General features: G+C 41.7%; 1 protein-coding gene across 1 annotated transcript; it reads right to left on the reverse strand.

The window, feature by feature from the left end:
* Positions 1-137: 137 nt before the first annotated feature.
* CENPL (centromere protein L) lies at positions 138-25,204 on the reverse strand. The gene is made up of 5 exons (XM_079761127.1): positions 24,782-25,204; positions 13,595-13,756; positions 9,869-10,120; positions 6,047-6,589; positions 138-4,302 (listed from the first exon to the last, which is right to left on the reverse strand). Exons 2-5 carry the CDS (start codon positions 13,751-13,753, stop codon positions 4,231-4,233), a joined length of 1,026 nt encoding a protein of 341 aa, XP_079617253.1. The 5' UTR covers positions 13,754-13,756; positions 24,782-25,204; the 3' UTR covers positions 138-4,230.
* Between the last annotated feature and the right edge of the window lie 130 nt (positions 25,205-25,334).

The raw sequence follows: 25,334 nt of genomic DNA on the forward strand, positions 1-25,334 counted from the left end.
CCCAAAAATGAAATTAACAATTCTATTCTCAATAACATAAAATACTTAGGAATAAATTTAACAAAGTGCAATATTTGTATACTGGAAACTATAAAACTTTGCTGAAGAAAATTTTGAAAGGTAAGTGGAAAAATATCCCATGTTCATAGATTGGAAGACTTAATTATGATGAAAATACTCCCCAAATCTACAGATTCAACACAATCACTATCAAAATCAAAGCTATTTTACAGGAATTGACCAACAAATGCTAAAATTCTTATAAAAATGCGAAAGAACCGGAATAGCCAAAACAACCTTGAAAAAAGCTAGAAAAGTCATACTTCCTGATTTAAAAAAAAAAACCACTACAAATCTACAGTAATCAAGTCAGTGTGGTATAGGCATGAGAACTGACATATAAATCAATGAAATAAAGTGGAGAATCCAGAAATAAACATGTATAGCCAACTGATTTTTAAAAAAGGTGACAGACAATCCAATGGGATAATAATCTTTTCTATAAATGGTGCTGGGACTAATGATATCCATATGTCAAATGAATTTGGATGCTTACCTCGCAGCACACATAAAAGTGAACTCAAAATGGATTACAGACCTAAAGTTAAAATTATAAAAATCCATAGAAGAAAACATACGAGTAAACTTCAGGACTTAAGATTAAACAATGATTTCTTAGATATGACAGCAAAAGAACAATAAAAACATTGATAAACTAGACTTAATCAACATTTAAAACTTTTTGCATTTCAAAAATAAATGAGCTCATTCTGATATTTCCAATTAAAATTTAGTAGTAGTTTCTACTTAGCTTACCCGATTTTATAATTGTGTATCTTTTACACTGTAAATCTTGGTTTCTAATATTGTTATAATTACATGTTTCATCTTATTATAGTGGTAAAATAATACCAATATTATTAATAAAAATATAACTGAATGAAATTTAATATTCCTTTGCTGCTCTTCTTTTCCTAGGATATAGACCTCTAACAGTGTACAGCCAAAATAGTAGTAAACATACTAAAAACAATTCTGTGTAATTATAGCATGAACTTAATATATATTAGGTTCATTTGTTTTCAATTTTAAGGATTGCTTTTTTCCCCTTTTGGATCTAATTTTGTTTTATAGCTATATAAACCACTTATATGGTTCCAAACTATAAATGGAACATTCAGAGAAGCCTTAACTTTCATTCCTGTCTCCTCTCCCCAATTCCTTCCTTTCTCCTATTAGTAACCACTTTTATTAGTTTTTGACTTGTCCCTTCCATTGTTTTTTTTTAACATAAGGAAATATACACACATATGCTTCTATTCCTTCCATAAAAGAGAGCATGCTATACACTAACTTCTCCATAGAGTCTGTACCATTTCTAACGCCCCTTTACCCGTTTTCCCTCTTCCACTCTTGTCTACCTACAATTTATTCAATACCTTATAAAATATAAAGTGGGTCATATTACTCTCCTGCTTAAAAACTTCAGGGGCTTCCCATTGCATTTAGGGTAAAATCCAATTTCTTCAGAGTACCTATGAAAACTGAGATGATAGGAATCCTGCCTCTAGGTATTAGGATTAGGTTTGGTTATGAGCAAGAGACCCCAACAGCAATAGCTTAAAACAAGATGGAAGTTTACTTCTCTGACACACATGTCTGAAGGAAGGCCTCCCAAGGCTGGTACAGGGTTCAGCTTCAAGAAGTCCTCAGGGCCCTAACCGGTTTGGCTCAGTGGTTCGAGCGTCGGCCTGCGGACTGAAGGGTCCCGGGTTCAATTCCGGTCAAGGGCACATGCCTGGGTTGCAGGCTCGATCCCCAGTAGGGGGCATGCAGGAGGCTGAAATCAATAAAAATAGATTTTTTTTAAAAGTCCTCAGGGCACAAACTCCTTCCAGGCCATGTTCCCCGGTCCTTAGGACCTAACCCTCATCCCTGTGACCTAAAAGAGCAGCTCGAGTACCAGTCATTACCTGTGTGCCAAGCAGCAAAGTTGGAAGAAGAAAAGAGCAAGGGGTACATGCCTGCTGTGGTGTAAGGAAGAGTCCTGGGAGCTCTACCTAACCCTTCCCTTATATGGGTCAGAACTTAGAGACTTCTGAGAGGCTGGAAAATGTCGCCGTTTCTGGGAAGCCACGTGCCCAGCCAAAAGTTGGGAGTCATAACACTACTCCACTGGTCCTCACTGTGCTCCAGCCATACGTTCCCTTTGTTCCTCAAACCGAGCCCTTACCTGTCCCAAGGCCCCGCTCCTGCAGTGTTACCTGCCTAGCATACTCGTCCTCAGATCTTCACGTGGCTGGTTCCTGCTCCTCTCAGGACTCAGCTCCCCTGTCACTTCCTCAGAGCCCTTCTTTGACAGCTGTAAGTAAAGTAGGCCCATCCCACTCACCTTTTCTCACCTCACTGCCTTATTTTCTTTATAGTGTTTTATCTCCATATGAAATTATCTTTTGCCTTCCTCCATTAGAATATAATTTCCTGCCGAAACCGGTTTGGCTCAGTGGATAGAGCGTCGGTCTGCAGACTGCAAGGTCCCGGGTTCGATTCCGGTCAAGGGCATGTACATTGGTTGCGGACACATCCCCGGTGGGGGGTGTGCAGGAGGCAGCTGGTCGATGTATCTCTCTCATTGATGTTTCTAGCTCTCTATCCCTCTCCCTTTCTCTCTGTGAAAAATCAATAAAATATATTTTAAAAAAAAAAAGAATATAATTTCCACAGGGTAGGGATCTTTTTTGTCTTTACTACTATATTCCTATTACCCAATACAATTCTAAGTATATAGTAGGAGCTTAATATTAGTTGAATGAATGAATGTCTGACTCCAAAGTCCATGCTTTTTCTACTACCTCTCCTGTTCCTAATATAAAACAATACCACACTCCAGAACTGGTGTGTGTGTTTTTTAGAATAATCCTATATAATAAAAGGCTAATATGCAAATCAATCGAACGGTAGAATGACCAGTTCCTATGACATGCACTGACCACCAGGGGGCAGACGCTTAACACAGGAGCTGCCCCCTGGTGGTCAGTGTACTCCCACAGGGGGAGCGCCGCTCAGCCAGAAGCCTGGATCACGGCTGGCTTGCGAGTGCAGTGGCAGTGGCAGGAGCCTCTCCCACCTCCCCTGCAGCACTAAGGACCCCTTGGGGGATATCCATTGGGAGCGGGCCTAAGCCGGCAGGCGGACATCCCCCGAGGGGTCCAGGACTGCAAGATGGTGCAGGCTGGGCTGAGGGATGCCCCTCTCCCCCAGTGCATGAACGTCGTGCACCGGGCCTCTAGTAGTCTATTATAAAAACACAGTTTCTAAAGTAAAACAAAACTTTTCTATGCTCAGTTAGTAAAAAGAAGAGATTTAGACATAACCGCTAGGGCAAATCTCTAAAGTTGGTAGATTTCATCTTCAAAATGGAAGAGTTGGTTAAAATTCATTTATTTTATCTACAGATATTTATGAAGCACTGCGCTAAAGCAAAATTAGGGAATGAAAAAAATCTCTGCCTTTCCAATGTACAATTTGTATGACTCTCTGTAATTGTTGGTTTGTAACCTTTGTGCTAGAGAAAAAGCCCATGACTTCCCATTCCTGAAACATTAATTAAACATCTGTTACCAAAATACTGATAAACACACTGCTTCATGTTAAAAGTGAATATATTTAATTCGACATTTCAATAAGAACTGAATAATATTAAAATCAGAAGCATATGAGTGGCTAAAAAATCCATATTCATTTTTAGTTTCCTTTGCAGAGGGTTTGTTGATTGCTAGCTCTCTACAGCAAAATTGTGCTAGGAAAATGTCTTTACAAGACAGAAATTCTCTCTTAATGCAAGTCTAAAATGCTTACAAGGAACAAAGTTTTAGAGACCCAAATCAGAAATATTGAATATTAGAGCTATCTCATTTGAATCCTAAACGTTTGACATACTAAACATTACATATTTTTTAGAAAGATGGTCAACAAACAACAACTCAGCATTTTCTAGAGACTGGCACCCCTGATCGTCACGACTATTATAGAAGCACCTGGCTGTGGTTCACCCCTACCACCTTCTGTTCTAGATCCTTCTTGGCTTCTGCTGGCACCTCCAAAGGCACTGTGAGGAAACAGATGCAAAGATGGATGCCCATTTCTCCTGCAGTCGCTTCTCAGCATAGCAATTAGTCAAATAAATAATGAGAAAAGGGTATATAATCCATGACTTATCCCCACAAGGCCTCACTCAATTTGAAAAATTGCCAGTTCTGTCAAATATGCCAACACTCCAATAAGGTACTTATGACACAGAATCTGAAAAGAAAAAAAGGGACAACATTTAAAATAGAATTATGATAATAAAGCAGTTTGTATTTGATAAATATTCCAGGCTTATTTTAAATTCCCTATCTGCAAGCTAAGATATGACTATGAAACCAAAGCATTGCTGCTCCAAGTCAAATAAATTTTATCTAATGAAGACTTTAATAAATTTACAACTATGGTCAATGGTGCTTAGAAGTAATTAGACTAGGGTTCTTATTTATCCTGAGCTCTATGCTTGGGCTAACTCTCTGCCTAAGGAGTGAGGGGAGGAAGGGCATCTCTGAACCCCTTGAACTTAAATACACATTGAGTATCTACATTTTCTAGAAGGAGGTTCCATAGCTTCCTTCTCCTCAAAGGAATATATGTGAATTCCAAAAGTATCTTGTAGAAACAAAGTAGATGGCAGAAACCTGGCTAATCCTACATAATAAAAAGGTAATATGTAAATTACCATCACTCCGCTACGCCCACGATTGGGCCAGCGGGAGACACAGGGGGCGGGACTCGGGGTGGCTGGGGTGGTGATTGGGCCGGCAGGACGCTGAGCTCGCGTTGCCAGCGGCGGCGCGAGCTCAGCGTCTGTGCCTTGGCTGTGCTGCAGCACAGACGGGCCTCTGGGGCAGCGAGCCGGGCATTTGGAGGTTTGGAGGCGGCGCGGGTGGGCAGGCGGCGCGGCTCCCGGGGGAGGAGTCTGGCGGCAGTTGGGCCGCAGGAGCGCGTGGCAGTGTCTCGGTGTCCGCAGAGGACGCGGGTTTCCACGAAGGCAGAGGAGGCTGCGGTGGCTCCAGCCTTCCTGGGCGGGAGGCGAAGGCAAGACCTCGGCCTGGGCTCCGGCCGCAGGAGGACCACGCCCCCGCCCTGCCTCGCCCTAGGGGCCCAGGGACTTCGGAGCTGCCGGCCACACCGGTCTGACCAGCGGACAGACAGACTACACGTGCATGATTAAATCATGCGTTGGGCCTCTAGTATAATTATAATTAAGGTATGTTAAATTCCTAGCACAGTGACAAAGCCAGTACTCACAGTGTTTATGGTGGTTGTATATTAATATATTTTAAATATTTTAATATACTTGAGGGCCTACTTTCAATTGGTTTTTGATGCTTTCTCTAATAAGGACTTCATAAACAGTAAAACAATGTCTCTATTACTTCTTTTCCAGAAGGGATAGAAAAGCTTAAAATAAGACGATTATCTTAGTTATGTATTTCTGGCTATAATTTCCTTATCTAACAAAATCCATCTGATTATTATGTCAAAGTTTGACAAGAAACTATTTTGAAAGTTTCAAAGTTACTACAGAGTAATTCATATTATTTCCAAAATCTGTAGCACACAACACATAGTATGCTTCCATAATAAAGCTGAATCAAGCTCTGGCCAGGATGGCTGTTGGTTGTGGATCATCCTGTACACTGAAAAGCTGCTGCTTCGATTTCTTGTCACGGCACATGCTCAATCCCCAGTAGGGGGCATGCAGGAGACAGTTGGTTAATATTTTGCTCTCACATTGATGTTTCTCTCTCTCCCTTCCTCTCTAAGAATCTTTTTTTTTTTTAAAGCTGAATCAAAAAGGCTAAAAATTTTTATAAATCTTTTATAAAGCATAAAATAAAATCTACTGGCAGACATTCAATGTATTTAGTCCATGTGGAAAATGCAATCACATACATTTTGAAAACTATGCAACAATAAGAAAAATTACTTAACTAGATTTGTTCAAACTAACCTTTATTTTTCCATTAGTATGTGCTGAAGCTACTGATGTTGAAACGCGAACCAATCTTGTGGCTGATAAGTGAATTTTGAAATGCCTATGGAAATGTGAACAAAGGCAGTCCATGAACAAGTCAACTTCCTCCTGGGTAACTTCCCCAGGGGCTTTGTGGACACTGTCCCACAAAGCTTTTGCATCCTCCGGATGTATGGCATAAGAAATATCCAGACTTTGCGGGCTACACGGTACAGACCAAAGAAATTCAGTAGTAGCCACATAATGGTCCATTTTGCATGCAGTCCACATAGCCGCCATCCAGGAAAGATTAAATGCATTGATTGCTAAGGGACTGAAATGACAGTCAAAAGTTTTCTGAAACCAGGTTCCAATTAAGGCTGTATTAGTCTCTGCTCCATTTGCAAGGAATAGGGGTAGACAGGTGAAATCTTCTGAAACAGTCTCCAGAAGACTGTCTCCAAATATACAGCAGAACCAACCAGTCCACAACACTTTACCTTCTCTGTTCTCAGATGGCAAGTGAGATTTTGACAGAATCTACAAAGAAAACAGGTTCGTTAAGTTCAAAAGTATATTTACTCCTAAATTACATCACCTCAAATTTAATTAGTACATTTTAAACAAAGAAGACATTATATTACTTATGAAAAAACAAAGAACAGTGTCCCTAATCATTATTAGGGTTTATCAGGTTCACTGACCTTTTTCCTAATATTCTTATACACTAGAGACATGGTATATGGCAAGATCTTTGTACAACCAAAATGCAAAATAAAGGATACCAATATGGTACAACCAGGTACAGTATCAGGGGGGGGAAAATCTCAACTTTAGGAGCAGTAAAAGGTCACCAAATGCAATGTGCATGAACTCTAAGAATGTCCTCAGGTGAGGATTTTACTAGGGCTTCATTTATTTAGGTAAATTTTAAATATTAAAAAATTTAACATTGAAAAGCAAAACGAGCCCAGCCAGTGTGGCTCAGGGGTTGAGCATCGACCTATAAACCAGGAGGTAATGGTTTGATTACCCATCAGGGCACATACGTGGGTTGTGGGCTCGATCCCCAGTAGGGGGTGTGCAGAAGGCAACCGATCAATGATTCTCTCTGACCATTGATGTTTCTATCTTCCTCTCCCTTCCTCTCTCTGAAATCAATAAAAATAGATTTTAAAAATTTGGCTCAGTAGATAGAGCATCAGCCCGCAAACTGAAGGGCCAGGTTCTATTCTGGTCAAGGGCATGTACCTCGGTTGCAGGTACCCCTGCCCTGGTCAGGATGCATATAGGAAGCAACCAATTGATGTGTCTCTCTCACATCAATGTTTCTGTCTCTCCCTCTCCCTTCCACTCTCTCTAAAAATCAATGAAAAAATATCCTTGGTGAGGATTAACAACAACAACAAAAAAATAAAATAAAGAGAAGTTTCTGGGTCTCAGAAAGTTTCATTAAAGATTTACACGGAGGCAGGCATCCTGTTGGCCCTTCCCATCTTCCTTCTAATTCCTGCCAGAAACTTGCATATATCTAGAGCTCCAAGAGCTATCTTAGACTATAAAGTCACCTTAAGGATGGAAGCCACACACCAACTATGAAAGAGAAGAGAGAAGGGGCCTATTATTAATAACTAGAGACCTGGTGTATGAAAATTCATGCACTGGCGGGGGGGGGGGGGGATCACTCAGCACAGCCTGCCCCCTCTCACAGTCCGGGACCCCTCAGGGGCAGGAGGTGACCCAGTGATCAGGGGAAGGCGACACCCCCATCACACCTCTGCTGCTACCACTGCCAGCAGCGCAAGCCTTGGCCAGCCCTGGTTACCTGAGCCTCGGGCAGTCCTGGGTAGCTGGGCAGCCGCCATCCGAGGCTTGCCTGTGCCTCAGGCCGGCCCTGGGTGGCTGGGGGGCTGAAGGGACTGGGGGACTCCGGAGGCAGGCATGTGGGGCGGGCCCAACCTTGCCACGCCTGCCTCTCAGTGGGGCTGAGAGGACTGGGCACCGCCATCTTGTGGCTGTGGGCACTGCCATCTTTGAGGGCAGGGCAGTCAATTAGCATATTCCCTCCTTATTGGCTTTGGGCGCCACGATCTTTGCAATGGTGTGAGGGTCAATTTGCATATTCCCTTTATTAGATAGGATATCATAAAGCATATATATACCAGCCTTGAATAGCTTAACTACATACACCTCTTTAGAAGATAAAGTTAAATTTGCTGTTATTTAAGCTTTCTGTCATATGCAGCTGAATCTAATCCTAGACATCTTGAGATCCTTTCAAATACCATGACCTATACCATGGCTCAGCAAACTTCTTCTGTAAAGGACCAAATAGTAAATATTTTAGGCTTTGTGGGCTATAGCAAATACTCAGCTTTGCTACTGTAGCACAAAAGCAGCCATAGAAAATTCATAAACAAATGAAAGGGGCTCTGCTCCAATAAAATCTCAGTTACAGAAATAAGCCGTGGGTCAGACTTGGCCATGCAGTCCATGGTTTGCTGACCTCTGATATATAACAAATAAACAAATTAGGTCTGTTCAACTGTTTCAGAATTTCATTTATCAATGACTAAGATGACAAATGAAACAGAAGTAACAGGCATGAATAAAATTCAGTTTCTGAATAAAGCAAAAATTAGTTATATTACTTTTATACACTGCACATAGGAAGGAATGTAAAAGGTTACATTTCTGAGAGTAACTTGATCTGTATCACAAAATGTAAAAATAAGTTACTTTTTAAAAATATATATTTTTATTGATTTCAGAAAAGGGAGAGGGAGAAATATCAATGATGAGAGAGAATCATTGATCGGCTGCCTCCTGCACGCCCCCACACTGGGGATTGAGCCCATAACTCAACCATGTGCCCTGATAGGGAATGGAATCGTGACTTCCTGGTTCATAGGTCACACAACCATCATGCCACACAAGCTGGGCTAAGTTACATATTTTGTTGTTAACATTCTAATTCTAGGAATTTAATCCCAGTAAAAACCATAAACCTGTAAAATTCCTAATGATGTGAGTAATTATCTTCAACATTAGTTATTAGTAAAAAAGCCATAATGCAAATAAGTATGGGCAATATGATCCCAATTTTAAATAGATACAGCTAGCTAAATGGATGTATCTATGTTCATGAGAGATACTGACTTGTAGTTTTCTTTTGTTATAGCGTGTTAATCTGGTTTTGGTATTAGGGTAATGCTGGCCTCACAGAATGAGTTAGAAAGTATTCCCTCTCCTATCCTCTAAAAGAGAATGTAGATAATTGGTTTATTTTCTTCCTTAAGTGCTTGGTAGAATTCACCAGTGAACCTATCTGGGCCTGGTGCTTTCTATTTTGGAAGGTTAGTAATTATTGATCCAATTTCTTTAATAGATATAGACCTATCCAGATCGTCTACTACCAAAAAGATGTATACCAACATGTTGAACTGTGGTTTTTAACTTTTTTTGTACTTTATGTATTTTTAGGTTTTCTAAAATAAACATGATTATATAGGGTGGGGCAAAAGTAGGTTTACAGTTGTTCATATGGAAAATACAATAATTAATAAATAATAATACAAGAATACACTGTTTCACTACTCACAACTGTAAACCTACTCTGTATTGCCCCACCCTGAAGTAATAAGAAAAACTATTTTTTTTATTTGGTCATTATCTACTTTAAATTTGGTCAAATAAGACATAAGAAGTTACAAATCACAAGCTTAAGAATTTCAAAAACAGTAAGAATTAGCACAATGTCCAAACCAAGACAATGCAGATTCTTTTCACTAGCAAGCAAGTATCGCCTGTATACTATACCTGGACAAGAAATGCGTCAGGGTCCCTTTGTGTTCCTTTCATTCCCAGGAGAGTAGAGAAAATCACTTTGATGTTCAAGTCTTCTCCCACTTCCACAGCAAGTCCTTTTTGCTTTTCAGCAACAATAAACGCACTCAGAAATTTAGAGTACTCTTTGAGATTAGTGTAGGAGAATTTATACAGGGGAGTTAAACTATACAGAGTCCATTGCTTATGTAGAAGGAATGCAACCTTTCGAGGATCAACATCTTCCTAAAAATAAAATAAATAAATAAAATCACAGCAAATGAAGTTTAAGAATTAGGAAACTTTAGTAAATAAGAATTTAATCATAGTATTTTAAGTATTTAATACAAATCTATGGCTGGGTACTTGATCTCTGCACTCCAGCCAAATTGGAGTTTCAAGGACTCTGAAGATCTTTGAACAGGCCTTTGCTTTTTTTTTTTTTTTTTTTTAATATATTTTATTGATTTTTTACAGAGAGGAAGAGAGAGGGATAGAGAGCTAGAAACATCGATGAGAGAGAATCATCGATCAGCTGCCTCCTGCACACCCCCCACCGGGGATGTGCCCGCAACCAAGGCACATGCCCTTGACTGGAATCGAACCCGGGACCCTTCAGTCCGCAGGCCGCCGCTCTATCCACTGAGCCAAACCGGTTGTGGCAGGCCTTTGCTTTTTTTTGTACCTTCTTTTAGAATGCTCTTCCCACGGGTGTTCACATGGCCTGTCCCTTTCCTCCAATCAGGTCTTTGCCTAAATGTCACTCAAAAGGCCACCGTACCTAAAGTAGCACCTGCACCCACTCCATCTTGTTACTCTCTAACTCCTAACATGCTTTATATTTATTACTATCTGATATTATATAATAGAGGCCTAGTGCACAAAAATTCGTGCACTTGGAGGGGGTCCCTCAGCCCAGCCTGCACCCTCTTGCAGACCAGGGGTCCTCGAGGGAGCGGGCCTAAGCTGAAGTCTGGCCTCCCTCTGCGGGAGGCGACCTGTGGGCCGATCGAGGGACGGCACTGGCCGGTGAGCGGCCAGCCCTGTCCCCCAATTGCCCCTCTGCCACTGGCAGGCACCGCCGCCCCCCCAATCACTGTCCCCTCCCTCTGCCCACTGGCACCTGCCTTGGCTAGCCTGGTGCCGCCCGCTCACTGGCCCCGCCCCCCGCCAACTGGTTGTTCCACCATTCAGTCAATTTGCATATTAGGCTTTTATTATATAGGCTTTGTGTGATTTTCACTGTCTATTTTTCCTACTAGAGTACGAGTTTGATGAAATCAGGAATTCTGTCTATTTTATTCACTACTACCTTCTAGCACTTAGAACAGTGCCATCTAGAACAGGTGTTCAAAAATATTAATGGATGAAATTTATGTTTCACTTGTAGAAAAGTTATAGATTTTGAAAATAGTAATTATTCTTAGAGCAACTAATTTGAAAGGATTTAATTAATTTTTTAAAAGTGCCTGGCAGTAAATCCATCCTATGGCACAAAGCCTAATTCAGTAGATTAAATAAAAAGATACCTGGGAATATTTTTGCCATGCTCTATTAGAACCACAGGTCCAATCAAAAACAAAAGCCCTAGCTGATTTGCTCAATGGATAGAGCATCAGCCTGCATACTGAAGGGTCCCAGGTTCGATTCCAGTCAGGGGCATATGCCCAGGTTGTGGGCCTGATCCCCAGTAGGGGGTGTGCAGGAGACAGCCAATCAATGATTCTCTCTCATCATGGATGTTTCTATCTCTCTCCCTCTCCTTCCTCTCTGAAATCAATAAAAATATGTTTAAAAAAATAACACTTTACCTGTATTGGCACTATGTCATTACTGAGCAAGAGTCTTCAGACACTCTATAGCTTCTAGTTTTATCCTGAATTTAATTTTTCTATACAATTCATACTTTCTGAGATAGTCTCACCACTATCTTTTAGAACTTTCACTAGTTGTCTACTTACAAAAATACTTGCTCAGATAAAATTACTCATGGAAATAGTTATAAACTTTTATATAAAAGTTGTAACATTTTTTCTTATTACTAGGCAAAAGCCATGGCAAAATTATTTGTATCATATACATAAGGGAATACTGAATTGGACATTCCAAACTTTAATTAACATACAGTTTCTGTTTACTGGTTAGGAACCATCACTTTCATTACCAGCACTAGTAATTTTTCTTTAAGAAAGTTTTCACAAAGAAGCAAAACTTTTCTTATATCCCAAAAGATACTGTGCACACAACAGTGTTAAGAAAACAAAGTTACCAGGAAGGTCTGAGTGACTGATAGACAGGTTCCTAGCTAAGGGACTCAAAACCACACACCAAACTGCCTAGGGCAGTGGTCAGCAAACTCATTAGTCAACAGAGCCAAATATCAACAGTACAACGATTGAAATTTCTTTTGAGAGCCGAAAACTGATTTCTGCGCATGGGCCACGAAGTTTCAATTGCACTGTACATGCGCGCCCGCACGTGGTATTTTGTGGAAGAGCCACACTCAAGGGGCCAAAGAACCGCATGTGGCTCACGAGCCGCAGTTTGCCGACCACTGGTCTAAGGATTTATTTCAGTAAAATTACAAATTAATAATGCTTTAATAATGCATAATAATGTTTCAGTAAAATTACAAATTAATAATGCTTTATACCGTCGGGGTCGTGTGCGAATGATCAAAACAGAGCATGATGCCACCAGATAAATCTGAGCCAATTTAAACAGCAAAATAACTTGGTAATGAATTACAAAAATCTGAAAAACAGGAATTCGTGAATTCAAGTCTCTAATAAATAAATAAATAAATGGAGGAGAAAAGAGAAGGGCTTAAAATAGAATGCCAAAATCTGATTGGTAAATAGTAGTAAAGGGAGATTGGAAAGTCATTATATTGCAACCATCATGATAAAGATGGGTTCAGGCAAAAATTATCAATGGATGTTAAGTCTAGGGGAAAATTTTGATGAGGAACATGACATTTGCATTATTTTAAAGTGTCTACCCACAGACTGCTTATTAGTTGCAGAGGGAACTAAAACAGTAATTATTGGGCAACACCTTGATAGGGTGATCAAAATTAACATTACCTATGTGGTACCAGATGTCATTCCCCCAGGACACAATAGCACCTATATAGTATCCCAGCCAAGAATACACAACTTCAACCTAATTGTGAGGAAATAGCAGACAAATACAAAATGAGGCATATTCTACTTTAAAAAAAAGAGAAGAGAAAACTATACTCTTTAAAAATGTCAATGTCGGCCGAAACCGGTTTGGCTCAGTGGATAGAGCGTCGGCCTGCGGACTAAAAGGTCCCAGGTTCGATTCCGGTCAAGGGCATGTACCTTGGTTGCGGGCACATCCCCAGTAGGGGGTGTGCAAGAGGCAGCTGATCGATGTTTCTCTATCATTGATGTTTCTAACTCTCTATCCCTCTCTCTTCCTCTCTGTAAAAAATCAATAAAATATATTTTTAAAAAAATGTCAATGTTGTAAAAGACAAAGAAATATTGTGGCAAAGTTCCAGATCAAAGGGCTTTAAAAGACATAACAAAGGAGGTACTTACTAACAGTGTGAATAACTTTCTTTTTGCTGTTTCTCATTTATTTTATTACCTGAAGGATGGAGAAAATACTGAACATACTAGAAATAGTAACAGAAAATGAGATGTTTTGTTCATATCTATTCTCAATTATTGAGGAACACAAACAGCATACCTGCAACTGTGAACATTGGGGAATTTTCCTTTGAGGTGAAGGCGGGACAAATGAAGTCAGCTTCCTGACTGATCCCAACCGCTTCTGCAGAGGGGTGGCACCTATAAAGTGATCTTTAAGCCTTGAGGATGTCGATTCTGGGATGTCATAAGAATCCATGGTCTACATAAAAAGAAATAAAACCAGAATTCTAAACACTAACAAGTTAATTCATGCTCACAGTTTCAGTGCTTCCTCTGCTCACTATAAAGGAATTCTTTCTCTCCTTTCCCCTCCCTGCTTCCCATTTTGATTTTTCAACCAAGTCCAGTATTTCTCCTTGGCTACAGGCTATTTTTATGAATATCTGACAGATAACTCGGACACAGTATGTTCAAAACTAAATTCAACTCCTTCCCATCCTTCTCCTTCCAAAAGTTAGCAGGTCCATTTATTAAATTTCTGTCAACATTTCAAGTTAACTTAAATTCATTTAAGTAATCTCCCACTTTCATTCTTTAACATGCAGTCCTTAAGCACATTCTATTGAGATTTTCCTTCAACAGTCTGTCACCTATTCCCAAAGCTACTTCCTTAGCCAGGTTCTATTACCACAACTAAACTTTTCTTCCATATCTAAGGTTAATCACACTTCAGAAATGGCACTTTATTGTTAGATACCTGTGCAAAAACCTTTATAATGATAAGATGAATTCTACTCTTCTGCTCTGTACTTAAAAATCTTTCATAATTCGGCAGTCCTTCCTACTTTCCCTAGATATACACATTTTCTTGTCTTCATGTTTTTGCCTATCAACTATATTCCCTAACTAAAGTGTCCTTTTTCCATTTCATCACTTTTGAGATCATGCTTGAATCCAATCCAATTTCAAGTAAGTTAGGGTTTTGTTAACCGTGTTTCCCAAAACACATGTTATATACTTCTGTCTATATCAGTGGCTCCCTCATTCCCGGGAGGGAAGAAAGGGAAGGAAGGGGAGCTGGGGGTGGGTGCGCGTGTATACAAAGAGCTATCAGGGGTAAATAAATATTTTTTTAAAGCCTCAAGGTCATCCTGTGAATTCCGAAGCAAGCTCCCCTCTGGCCAGCCCAATGCTTTAGCCCAGGGCGCCGTGACCACGAGCAGCAGCCATGCAAGCAGCAGCCGTGCGAGCAGCCCGCCCCCGTCCAAGGAGCAGCAGCTGTGTGAGCAGCCTGCCCCCACCAGCCAGAGGAGCCACCACTGCTGCGAGCAGCACCCACCAGAGGAGCTGATGCCAACTGAGAAGCAGCAGCTGCCACGACCGCCCGAGGAGCCGCTGCCACCTGAGGAGAAGCTCCCCCATGACTCAACACCTAGATCCTTCAGTGAGAGCAAAAATGGAGAGACAAAGAAACCCCCAAAGAAAAGGAGGAATCGCCAGAAAAGGAGCTAAGTGAAACGAAGGCATGCAATATGTCAGAATAAAGGTCATAAATTGGATGGATGAAAAAAAATCAACAATTTATATAAGAATCAAGAAGAAAGAAAGAGTGATATAGCTGCAATAAAAACCCCTATGGAAAGTTTCAACAGTAAACTAGGAGAAGCGGAGAACCAAATTAGCAAATTAGAAGACAAAGAAGCAAAACACACCCAAACTGAACTGCAGTTGGAGAAAAAAATTAAAAGACAGGAGGAGAGCCTAAGGGAGCTTTGGGACAACATGAAATGAAGCAACATACAAATAATAGGGATGCCAGAATGACAGGAAGAGGAACAAGGGTTAGAAAACCTATTTGAAGAACTAATGTCAGAAAACTTCCCTGGTGTGGGAAGAAAACAGTCACACAAGCACAGAGAGTCCCAAACAAGATGAACCCGAAAGGGCCCACACCAAGACACGTCATAATTACGATGGCAAACATTCAGGACAAAGAGAGAATCTTAAAGGCTGCAAGGGAGAGACAGAAAGTTACATTCAAGGGGATCTCATTAGATTACCAAATGATTTCTCAACAGAAATACATCAGGCCAGAAAGGAATGGAAGGAAGTTTACAAAGTGATGCAAAGCAAGGGACTGAATCCAAGAATACTCTATCCAGCAAGGCTATCATTCAAAGTTGAAGGGGAAATAAGGAGCTTCACAGACAAAAAAAGGCTAAAGGAGTTTATCGCCACCAAGCCAGCAATGCAAGAAATGCTAAAGGGACTGGTGTAAAAAGAAGAAATAAAAAGCGAAGAAGAAACACAGGCACAAAAAATAAAAATGGCTACAAAGAAGTACCTATCAAAAAAAAAAAAAGTACCTATCAATAATAACTTTAAACGTAAACCAACTAAATGCTCTAATTAAAAGACATCGAGTGGCTGAATGGATAAGAAAACATGACCCATATATATGCTGTCTACAAGAGACCCACCTCAGAATAAGGAACTCACACAGACTGAAAGTGAAGGGATGGAAAAATATCTTCCAGACAAATGGAAATGAAAAAAAAAGCTGGGGTAGCAATATTTATATCTGACAAAATAGGCCTCAAAGTGAAGGCCATAACAAGAAATAAGAAGGTCATTTCATAATATGAAAGGGATCAATACAACAAGAGGATATAACCTTGGTAAACATATATGCACCCACTGCAGGAGCACCCAAATACATAAAAAAATCCTGGAAGACATCAAGGGAGAGATCGACAACAATACAATCATAGTAGGGGACTTAATACCTCACTGACATCACTGGATAAATCATCTAGGCAAAAAAATCAGCAAAGAAACAGCTATCCTAAATAACTGACTAGATCAGATGGACTTAATTGACATCTTCAGAACATTTAACCCCAAAGCCACAGAATATACGTTCATCTCAAGTGCACATGGGATATTTTCAAAGATAGACCACATATTGGAACACAGGCAAAGCCTCTCCAAATCCAGACAATTGAAATTATATCAAGCATTTTCTCAGACCACAATGGCATAATATTAGAAATAAACCACAATAAAAACAATCAAAAAAATTCAAACACTTGGAAACTGAATAGCATGCTATTAAACAATGATTGGGTTACCAAAGAGATCAAAGAAGAAATTAAAAACATCCTGGAAACAAATGACAATGAAAACACAACAATCCAAAATCTATGGGACACAGTGAAAGCAGTCCTGAGAGGGAAGTTTATAGCTCTACAGGCCTACCTCAAAAAACAAGAAAAAAAAGGTAATAAAACATCTAACTCGACAACTTAAAGAATTAGGAAGAGAGCAACAAGAAAAGCCCAGAGGGGAGAGAAACCAAGATGGCGGCAAAGGTAAACACCTAAACTGCTGCCTCGCACAACAATTTCAAAACTATAACTAAAAGACAAAACGGACACCATCCAGAACCACAGGAAAGCTGGCTGAGTGGAAATTCTACAACTAGAAGAGAAAAGCACCCGGAGACTCAGAGGAGATGCAAAAGGCTGAGGTACGGAGACGCACGCGCGTAGAGGACTGGCGGATGAGTGCCTGGCTGGCTTTCTCTAACGGGAGGGAGACGGAAGCTCCCGACTGCGCTGAACTCCAGTTCCGGGCGAGAATCTGGGAACCCAGATTCATTTGGGGAGAAACTAGACTATCTGGCAGTGGGCGAAACTCGAGGGCGGCTTTCTCTCAGAGGTGCTTGCAGCGATTACCGAGGGACACTGAGACCCAGGGGCCTCATAGGGCAAGGCTGACGGGAAGCCAAGGCTGTCTGCTCCGCCCCGAGACTCTGCCCCATCCAAGCTGAGCACAGAGGCTTTTGCAATTTTGCAAGTCTTGTCTCATAAGGGTGTCTCCAGCACAGAAGTTCTCCAGTGCAGACACAGCTGATCCTCACAGCCAGTTGGCCTGGAGGTCAATTACTCCCAGTGACACCAACAACAATCAAGACTTAACTACAACAAGGCTGTGCACACAGTCCACAAAGGGATGCACCAAGAGTGTCCACCTTAGGTAACTGGGGAGGCTGAGCCACCAGCCCTATAGGTCACCTAGCACACAAAACTACTCTACTAACTCAGGGAAGCAGCGAAAATGCGGAGACAAAGAAACAGAACCCAAATGAAAGAAATGGAGGAAAGCAAACAACTGGATAAACAGTTCAAAACCACTAAGGTTTTTCAAGAATTTCCTAGAAAAGGCCGATAAATTTAGCAAGACCCTCGAGGATATGAAAAAGGACCAACTAGAAATTAAACATACACTGACTGAAATAAAAAATATTATACAGAGACCTAACAACAGACTAGAGGAACGCAAGAATCAAGTCAAAGATTTTAAATACAAAGAAGCAAAAAACACCCAACCAGAAAAGCAAAAAGAATCCAAAAATTTGAAGATAGTGTAAAGAGCCTCTGGGACAACTTCAAGCGTACCAACATCAGAATTATGGGGGTGCCAGAAGAAGAGAGAGAGCAAGATACTGAAAACCTATTTGAAGAAATGATTGAAAACTTCCCCCATCTGGTGAAAGAAATAGACTTACAAGTCCAGGAAGCGCACAGAACCCCACACAAAAGGAATCCAAAGAGGACCACACCAAGACACATCATAATTAAAATGCCAAGGGCAAAAGACAAAGAGAGAATATTAAAAGCAGCAAGAGAAAAATAGTTAGTTACCTACAAGGGAGCACCCATATGCCTATCAGCTGATTTCTCAACAGAAACTATGCAGACCAGACGGGAGTGGCAAGAAATATTCAAAGTGATGAATAGCAAGAACCTACAACCAAGATTACTCTACCCAGCAAAGCTATCATTCAGAATGGAAGGTCAGATAAAGAGCTTCACAGATAAGAAAAAGCTAAAGGAGTTCATCACCGCCAAACCATCACCCCCTCCAGGAGGGGGAGGAGAAGGAGGAGGGGGGAGGAGGAAGAGGAGGGAGAGGGGGAGGAGGGGGAGGAGGGGGAGGAGGGGGAGGAGGGGGAGGAGGGGGAGGAGGGGGAGGAGGGGGAGGAGGGGGGGGAGGAGGAGGAGGAGGGGGAGGAGGGGGAGGAGGGGGGGGAGGAGGGGGGGGAGGAGGAGGAGGAGGGGGAGGAGGAAGAAGAAAAAGATAAAAATTATGAACAACAAATACATATCTATCAACAAGTGAATCTAAAAATCAAATGAATTAAAAATCTGATGAACAGAATAAACTGGTGAATATAATAGAATCAGGGGCATAGAAAGGGAGTGGACTGACAAGTTTCAGGGGGAAAGGGGTGTGGGGGGTGCGGGAAGAGACTGGACAAAAATCGTACACCTATGGATGAGGACAGTGGGCGGGAGGTAAGGGCATAGGGTGGGGTGGGAACCGGGTGAAGGGGAGCTAAGGAGGGAAAAAAGAAGAACTGTAATAATCTGAACAATAAAGATTTATTAAATTTTAAAAAAGAAGAAAAGCCCAGAGTGAGCAGAAGGAAGAAGATAATAAAGATCAGAGCAGAAATAAATGACATAGAGACCAAAAAAAAAAAAAAAAAATACAAAAGATCAATGAAACGAAGAGCTGGTTCTTTGAAAGGATATACAAGATTGATAAACCTCTAGCCAGGCTCACCAAGAAGTAAAGAGAGGGGACCCAAATAAACAAAATCAGAAATGAAAGAGGTGAAATAACAACAGACCCCACTGAAATACAAAAGATTGTTAACAAATACTATGAACAACTCTATTCCAACAAACTAGACAACCTAGAGGAAATGGACACATTCCTAGAAAAATACAACCTTCCAAAACTCAGTCAGGAAGAACCTAAAAATCTCAACAGGCCGGTAACTATGGAGGAAATTGAAGCAGTCATCAAAAAGTTTCCAGCAAACAAAAGCCCTGGGCCAGACGGCTCACAGGGAGTTTTACCAAACATTCAAAGAAGAACTAAAACCTATCCTCCTCAGACTATTCCAAAAAAAATTCAAGAGAAAGGAATACTTCCAAGCTCATTCTATGAAGCCAGCATCACCCTAATACCAAAACCAGATAAAGACAACACAATGAAAGAGAATTACAGGCCAATATCCCTAATGAACAAAGATGCCAAAAATCTTCAACAAAATTCTAGCAAATTGGACCCAGCATTACATCAGAAAGATCATACACCATGACCAAGTAAGATTTATCCCGGGGATGCAAGGATGGTACAATATCTGCAAATCAATAAACGTGATACATCACATAAACAAATTGAGAGATAAAAATCACATAGTCATATTAACCTTTTGCACTCAGATGTCGAGTGTGACTCGACACCGTTAGCATTAGAATAAAGGAATCGAGAAAAAAAGCAAGCGAGTGAAAAGGGTTAATTGATGCAGAAAAAGCATTTGACAAAATCCAACACCCTTTCTTTTTTTTTTTCCAACACCCTTTCTTGATAAAAACCCTAAGCGAAGTGGGAATAAAGGGATCATACCTCAACATAATAAAAGCCTTATATGACCAATATACAGCCAACATCATACTCAATGGGCAAAATCTAAAACCATTTTACCTAAGAACAGGAACAAGACAGGGATGCCCACTTTCACCACTCCTGTTGGACATGGTCCTGGAAGTGCTAGCCATAGCAATTGGACAAGAAGAAATAAAAGGTATCAAATTGGAAAAGATGACGTAAAACTGTCATTATTCGCAGTTGACATTATACTGTACATAGAAAACCCTAAAGACTCCATCAAAAAATTATTAGACTTAATAAATGAATTCAGCAATGTAGCAGGATATAAAATTAATGCAATGAAATCTATGGCATTTTTATACACCAGTAGTGAATTTACAGAAAGAGAGACTAAAAAAGCAATCCCATTTACCATTGCACCAAAAAAATCATGATACCTAGGAATAAACTTAACTAAGGAGGTAAAAGACCTGTACTCGGAAAACTACAGGACAGGGGGAAAAAGAGATAGAGGAAGACATAAACAGATAGAAGAACATACCGTGTTCATGGATTGGGAGAATCAACATCATTAAAATGTCCATACTACCCAAAGCAATCTATAGATTCAATGTAATCCCCATTAAAATACCAACGGCATATTTCACAGACCTAGAAAGAACTCTCCAAATATTCATCTAGAATAAAAAAGACCCCGAATAGCTGCAGCAATCCTGAGAAAGAAGAACAAAGTAGGTGGGATCTCAATACCAGATTTCAAGCTGTACTACAAAGCCACTGTTCTCAAAACTGCCTGGTACTGGCACAAGAACAGACATATAGACCAATGGAATAGAACAGAGAACCCAGATATCGACCCAAACCACTATGCTCAATTAATACTTGACAAAGGAGGCAAGAGCATACAATGGAGTCAAGACAATCTCTTCAATAAATGGTGTTTGGAAAACTGGACAGATACATGCAAAAAGATGAAACTAGACCATCAACTTACACCATACACAAAAACAAACTCAAAATGGATAAAGGACTTAAACGTAAGACGGGAAACCATAAAAATCTTAGAGGAATCCACAGGCAGGAAAATAAACATACGCCTGCCGGAAACAAATCAGTTTCACTAAAAGAGAGATGTTGACAGGAAGCCAGGAAGGCTGGTCAACAACCTTAATTGCTCTAACCACTCACCCTTTAGTTGTTTACATTGTTAGCTGAAGCAGCCTCCACCTTTGTTTGTCCCATGTAAGTTTCTGTTATTTACTGCCTAAGGGCTACATGTAAGTTTCTGTTATTTACTGCCTAAGGGCTACATGTAAGTTTCTGTTATTTCCTGCCTAAGGGCTACATGTAAATTTCTGTTATTTTGCCTAAGATGTTTTCCCCAAAACCTCAATAAAAGGGATGGCAGAGCCAGAGCAGTCGTCAGTTCTCCCACTAGAGGTGGACTACCGCCTGGCCCCCCATTTCGCCAAATTGAATTTCTTCAAGTCTCCATTCATTTGTGTGCGGCCCTTCTCCAGAAACTCGAACCCTGAACCGGAACCCTGGACCACGCTGGACGTGGAAAGGGATTCCTACATACGCCGAAGCAGTATCTTCACCGATACAGCTCCTAGGGCAATGGAAACTCAAAAGAAAATAAACAAATGGGACTACATAAAAATAAAAAGCTTCTGGCCCTAACCGGTTTGGCTCAGCAGATAAGAGCGTTGGCCTGCGGACTCAAGGGTCCCAGGTTCAATTTCTGTCAAGGGCATGTACCTTGGTTGGGGGCACATCCCCAGTGGGGAGTGTGCAGGATGCAGCTGATCGATGTTTCTCTCTCATCGATGTTTCTAACTCTCTATCCCTCTCCCTTCCTCTCTGTAAAAAAGTCAATAAAATATATTTTTAAAAAAATTAAAAGCTTCTGCACAGCAAAAGAAACCATCAACACAACAAGAAATCCCATTGCATGGGAGGACATATTTGCCAATGTTATCTCGGATAAGGGTTTAATCTCCAACATTTACAGGGAACTCATACAACTTAGCAAAAGAAAGATAACCCAATTAAAAAATGGCAATGGACCTAAATAGATACTTTTCGAAAGAGGACATAAGGAAGGCCAAGAGACATATGAAAACATGCTCAAAGTCACTAATCATCCAAGAGTTGCAAATCAAAACGACAATGAGGTACCATCTCACACCTGTCAGAATGACTATCATCAATAAATCAACAAATGACAAGTGCTGGTGAGGATGCGGAGAAAAAGGAACCCTCGTGCACTGCTGGTGGGAATGCAGACTGGTGCAGCCACTGAGGAGAACAGTATGGAGTTTCCTCGAAAAACGAAAAATGGAACTCCCATTTGACCCAGTGATCCCACTTCTAGGAATATATCCCAAGAAACTAGAAACACCAATCAAAAAGGATATATGCACCCCTATGTTCATAGCAGCACAATTTACAATAGCTAAGATTTGGAAACAGCCTAAGTGCCCATCAGCAGATGAGTGGATTAAAAAACTGTGGTACATCTACACAATGGAATACTACGCCGCTATAAAAAGGAAGGAACTCCTACCATTTGCAACAGCATGAATGGAACTGGAGAGCATTATGCTAAGCGAAATAAGTCAGTGAAGGAAAGATAAGTATCACATGATCTCACTCATTTGTGGAATATAATGAACAACATAAACTGATGAACAAAAACAGATCCAGAGACAGAGAAGCATCAATCAGACCATCAAAACTCAGAGGGAAGGTAGGGAAGGGTGGGGGAAGGGATAGAGATCAACCAAAGGACTTGTATGCATGCATATAAGCCTAATCAATGGACACAGACCCTGGGGGCGGGGGGGAAGAGTGAGAGCATGAGGGGGTGGGGTAAGGGGGATGGAGGGGTGGGCAATGGGGGGATAAGGACACATATGTAATACCTTAATAAAGAAAAAATTAAAATTAAAAAAATAATAAAAATATTCGGGGGAGAGGGAATGCCCAAAGGCCCTCTAGATGGTTCTACCAAAATCCTTTAAGATGGTCTATAAAATCTTTGGAGACTAATACAGTAATATACAGGGTACTTCGGGATCACCTAGAGCAGTGATGGCGAACCTATGACACGCGTGTCAGCAATGACACACGTAGCCATTTCTGATGACACGTGGCTGCATGCCGAGGATGAAACATTTGCTGCTCCTGAGGATGAAACATTTGCGACTAGAGTCTTGGAGTTAGTTTTTTCCTCAAAGTGACACACTACCCGAGTTATGCTCAGTTTTTTTGCGAAGTTTGACACACCAAGCTCAAAAGGTTGCCCATCACTGACTAGAGTCTAGGTCCTAGACTGGAACACTCATTTTGGTCCATCTTCATATACTTCCTTGTAGCCACATTTTGCCTCACGGAAAAAGCCATCTCCCCTCCCCACTCCCCATGCGGCAAAACCCGGTAAAGGTGGCTAGGAAGCTGCAAACACACAACATTGCCAACATCCATAACTGGATGAAGAACTTGCCTCCTCTCCTCCACAGGCCCCCGAGCCCGGAAAAGCCAAAAACACAGGGGGGAAAGGAGGGAATTCTGGGAACTCTCAAAACCAGTCCCCCACCACACTGCTCCACCATTACCCAGCCCAGCCGGTCACAGAGGTGACGCCCACCATCAGGGCATTTTCGAGCAATCCCAGAGGCGAAAGGAGAGCAGGTCAGAGAAAACAGGAACGTACCCTACAGCACCACCTACTGGGGGAAACGAAGTAAGCTACCTATCAACCCGCTGAATTGTTGAGCAATTCACCTGTCGGAAGGGCTATCATTAGCAAACCAACAAACAAGACCAGGTGAGGATGTGAAGAAACGGGAACCCTCGTGCACAGATGGTGGGAATGCAGACTGAAGTAGCCACTATGGAAAACAGTATGGAGGTTCTTCCAAAAACTAAACACAGAACTACTATTACCACCGAGCAATCCCACGGCTGAGCATGTTCCCAAAGGAAACGGACACTAGTTCGAAAAGCTATCTGCACCTTACGTTCACTGCAGCTTTATTTACAATAGCCAAGATGTGGAAGCAACCTAAGTGTCCATTAATAGATGAATGGATAAAGTGGTACATATATACAATGGAATATTACTCATATGGAATAAATCTTGCCATTTCCAACAACATGGGTGGACCTAGAGGGCATTATGCTCAGTGAAATAAGTCAGAGGAAGACAAGTACCATAAGATTTCACTTATATGTGGAATCTCCTAAAAAAAAAAAAAAGAAAGAAAGAAAACCATAAAGAAATCAAACTGATGGTTGCCAGGTGGGGGTTAGGGGATGGGTGATAAATTGGCACGCGGGCACAGGTTACTAGAATTAGTGAGATGACCACATTGTAAAGTATGCAAATGTCAGACCACTGTATTGTACACCTAAAACTAATATAAATATAATTTTGTATGTAAAACTAATAAAACTTAAAACCCAGGTAGTATATGTTTACTAAATATTTTCATAATTTTAAAATTAGGTTAAAATTAGCTAGCTCTCCCGCCAAGTCCTCCTGCACCTGTAGCTCAGAGCACACAATAACAACGTCGTTGTTTTTCCCAGGGGAAATCTGTGAAGGAAGGAACCCCGACTCCTCCCGCTCTTCTCCAGCGCCCCCGACCCCCGAGGCCAACCGCCCCGAGGCCAGGGCTCCGCCGGGTGCAGGGGAGACAGTATGGGTGAAACACACCGAAACACACAATACTGTAAAGATTAACGACCACACAACCGGGCGAAATATCAAGTTCACTGCCAGGCACGGACCAACAACAAAGCATCTTACCAATGTACTGCCGCGAAGACGCTGTCACCCCCGCCGGCTTCACGAATCATTCTTCAAAACGGGACCCAGGACGCCGCCGAGACTGAAATCCTCTCAAGTAAAAAAGCCGCCCAAATGGCAGCGAAGGGCGAGGCCGGAGCCACTGGCCCCTCCCAAATCCCCTCGCGCTCCACAAGCGGGTTCACTAGGGAGACTTCCGCTCCCTTGGAAGCCGGGGGGGGGGGGGGGGGGGGGAAGCGCTGCGACTTCCCCCCGAGGGACAGTTCCGCGGACCCAGCCACAAGCTCTGCGACCCTCGTTCCGGCCTAGTCGGCTTCTACCCGCGGAGGGGAAGGGCAAGGGACAGAGTGTCCCACCTGGCACTCTCCACCGGAGCCCCCTCGGGTGCCACGGCAAGGCCAGCCCGGCCGCCAAATGCCGCCGTTCAAAATCCGCAATTCACTCAACAGCCGCCGCCTGGTTTAAAATCGTTTCCCGACTCACTCTGCGGCCCGACGCCGGAAGCCTCTCGGGCGCCGATTCCGAGTCAGTGAAGCAGCTACGGTCGCCATTT

Source organism: Cnephaeus nilssonii (genome assembly GCF_951640355.1).
Source record: "Cnephaeus nilssonii genome assembly, chromosome: 21".
Taxonomy (NCBI): Eukaryota; Metazoa; Chordata; class Mammalia; order Chiroptera; family Vespertilionidae; genus Cnephaeus; species Cnephaeus nilssonii.

Bases quoted from the DNA above. Each gene is read 5' to 3' on its own strand.
- CENPL (XM_079761127.1), bottom strand. From the start codon at position 13,753: ATGGATTCTTATGACATCCCAGAATCGACATCCTCAAGGCTTAAAGAT. The intron at 10,121-13,594 runs GTATGCTGTTTG...TTTTATTTTTAG, and splicing joins CCCAATGTTCACAGTTGCAG to GAAGATGTTGATCCTCGAAA. The intron at 4,303-6,046 runs GTTAGTTTGAAC...TTTTCTTTTCAG, and splicing joins ATACTAATGGAAAAATAAAG to ATTCTGTGTCATAAGTACCT.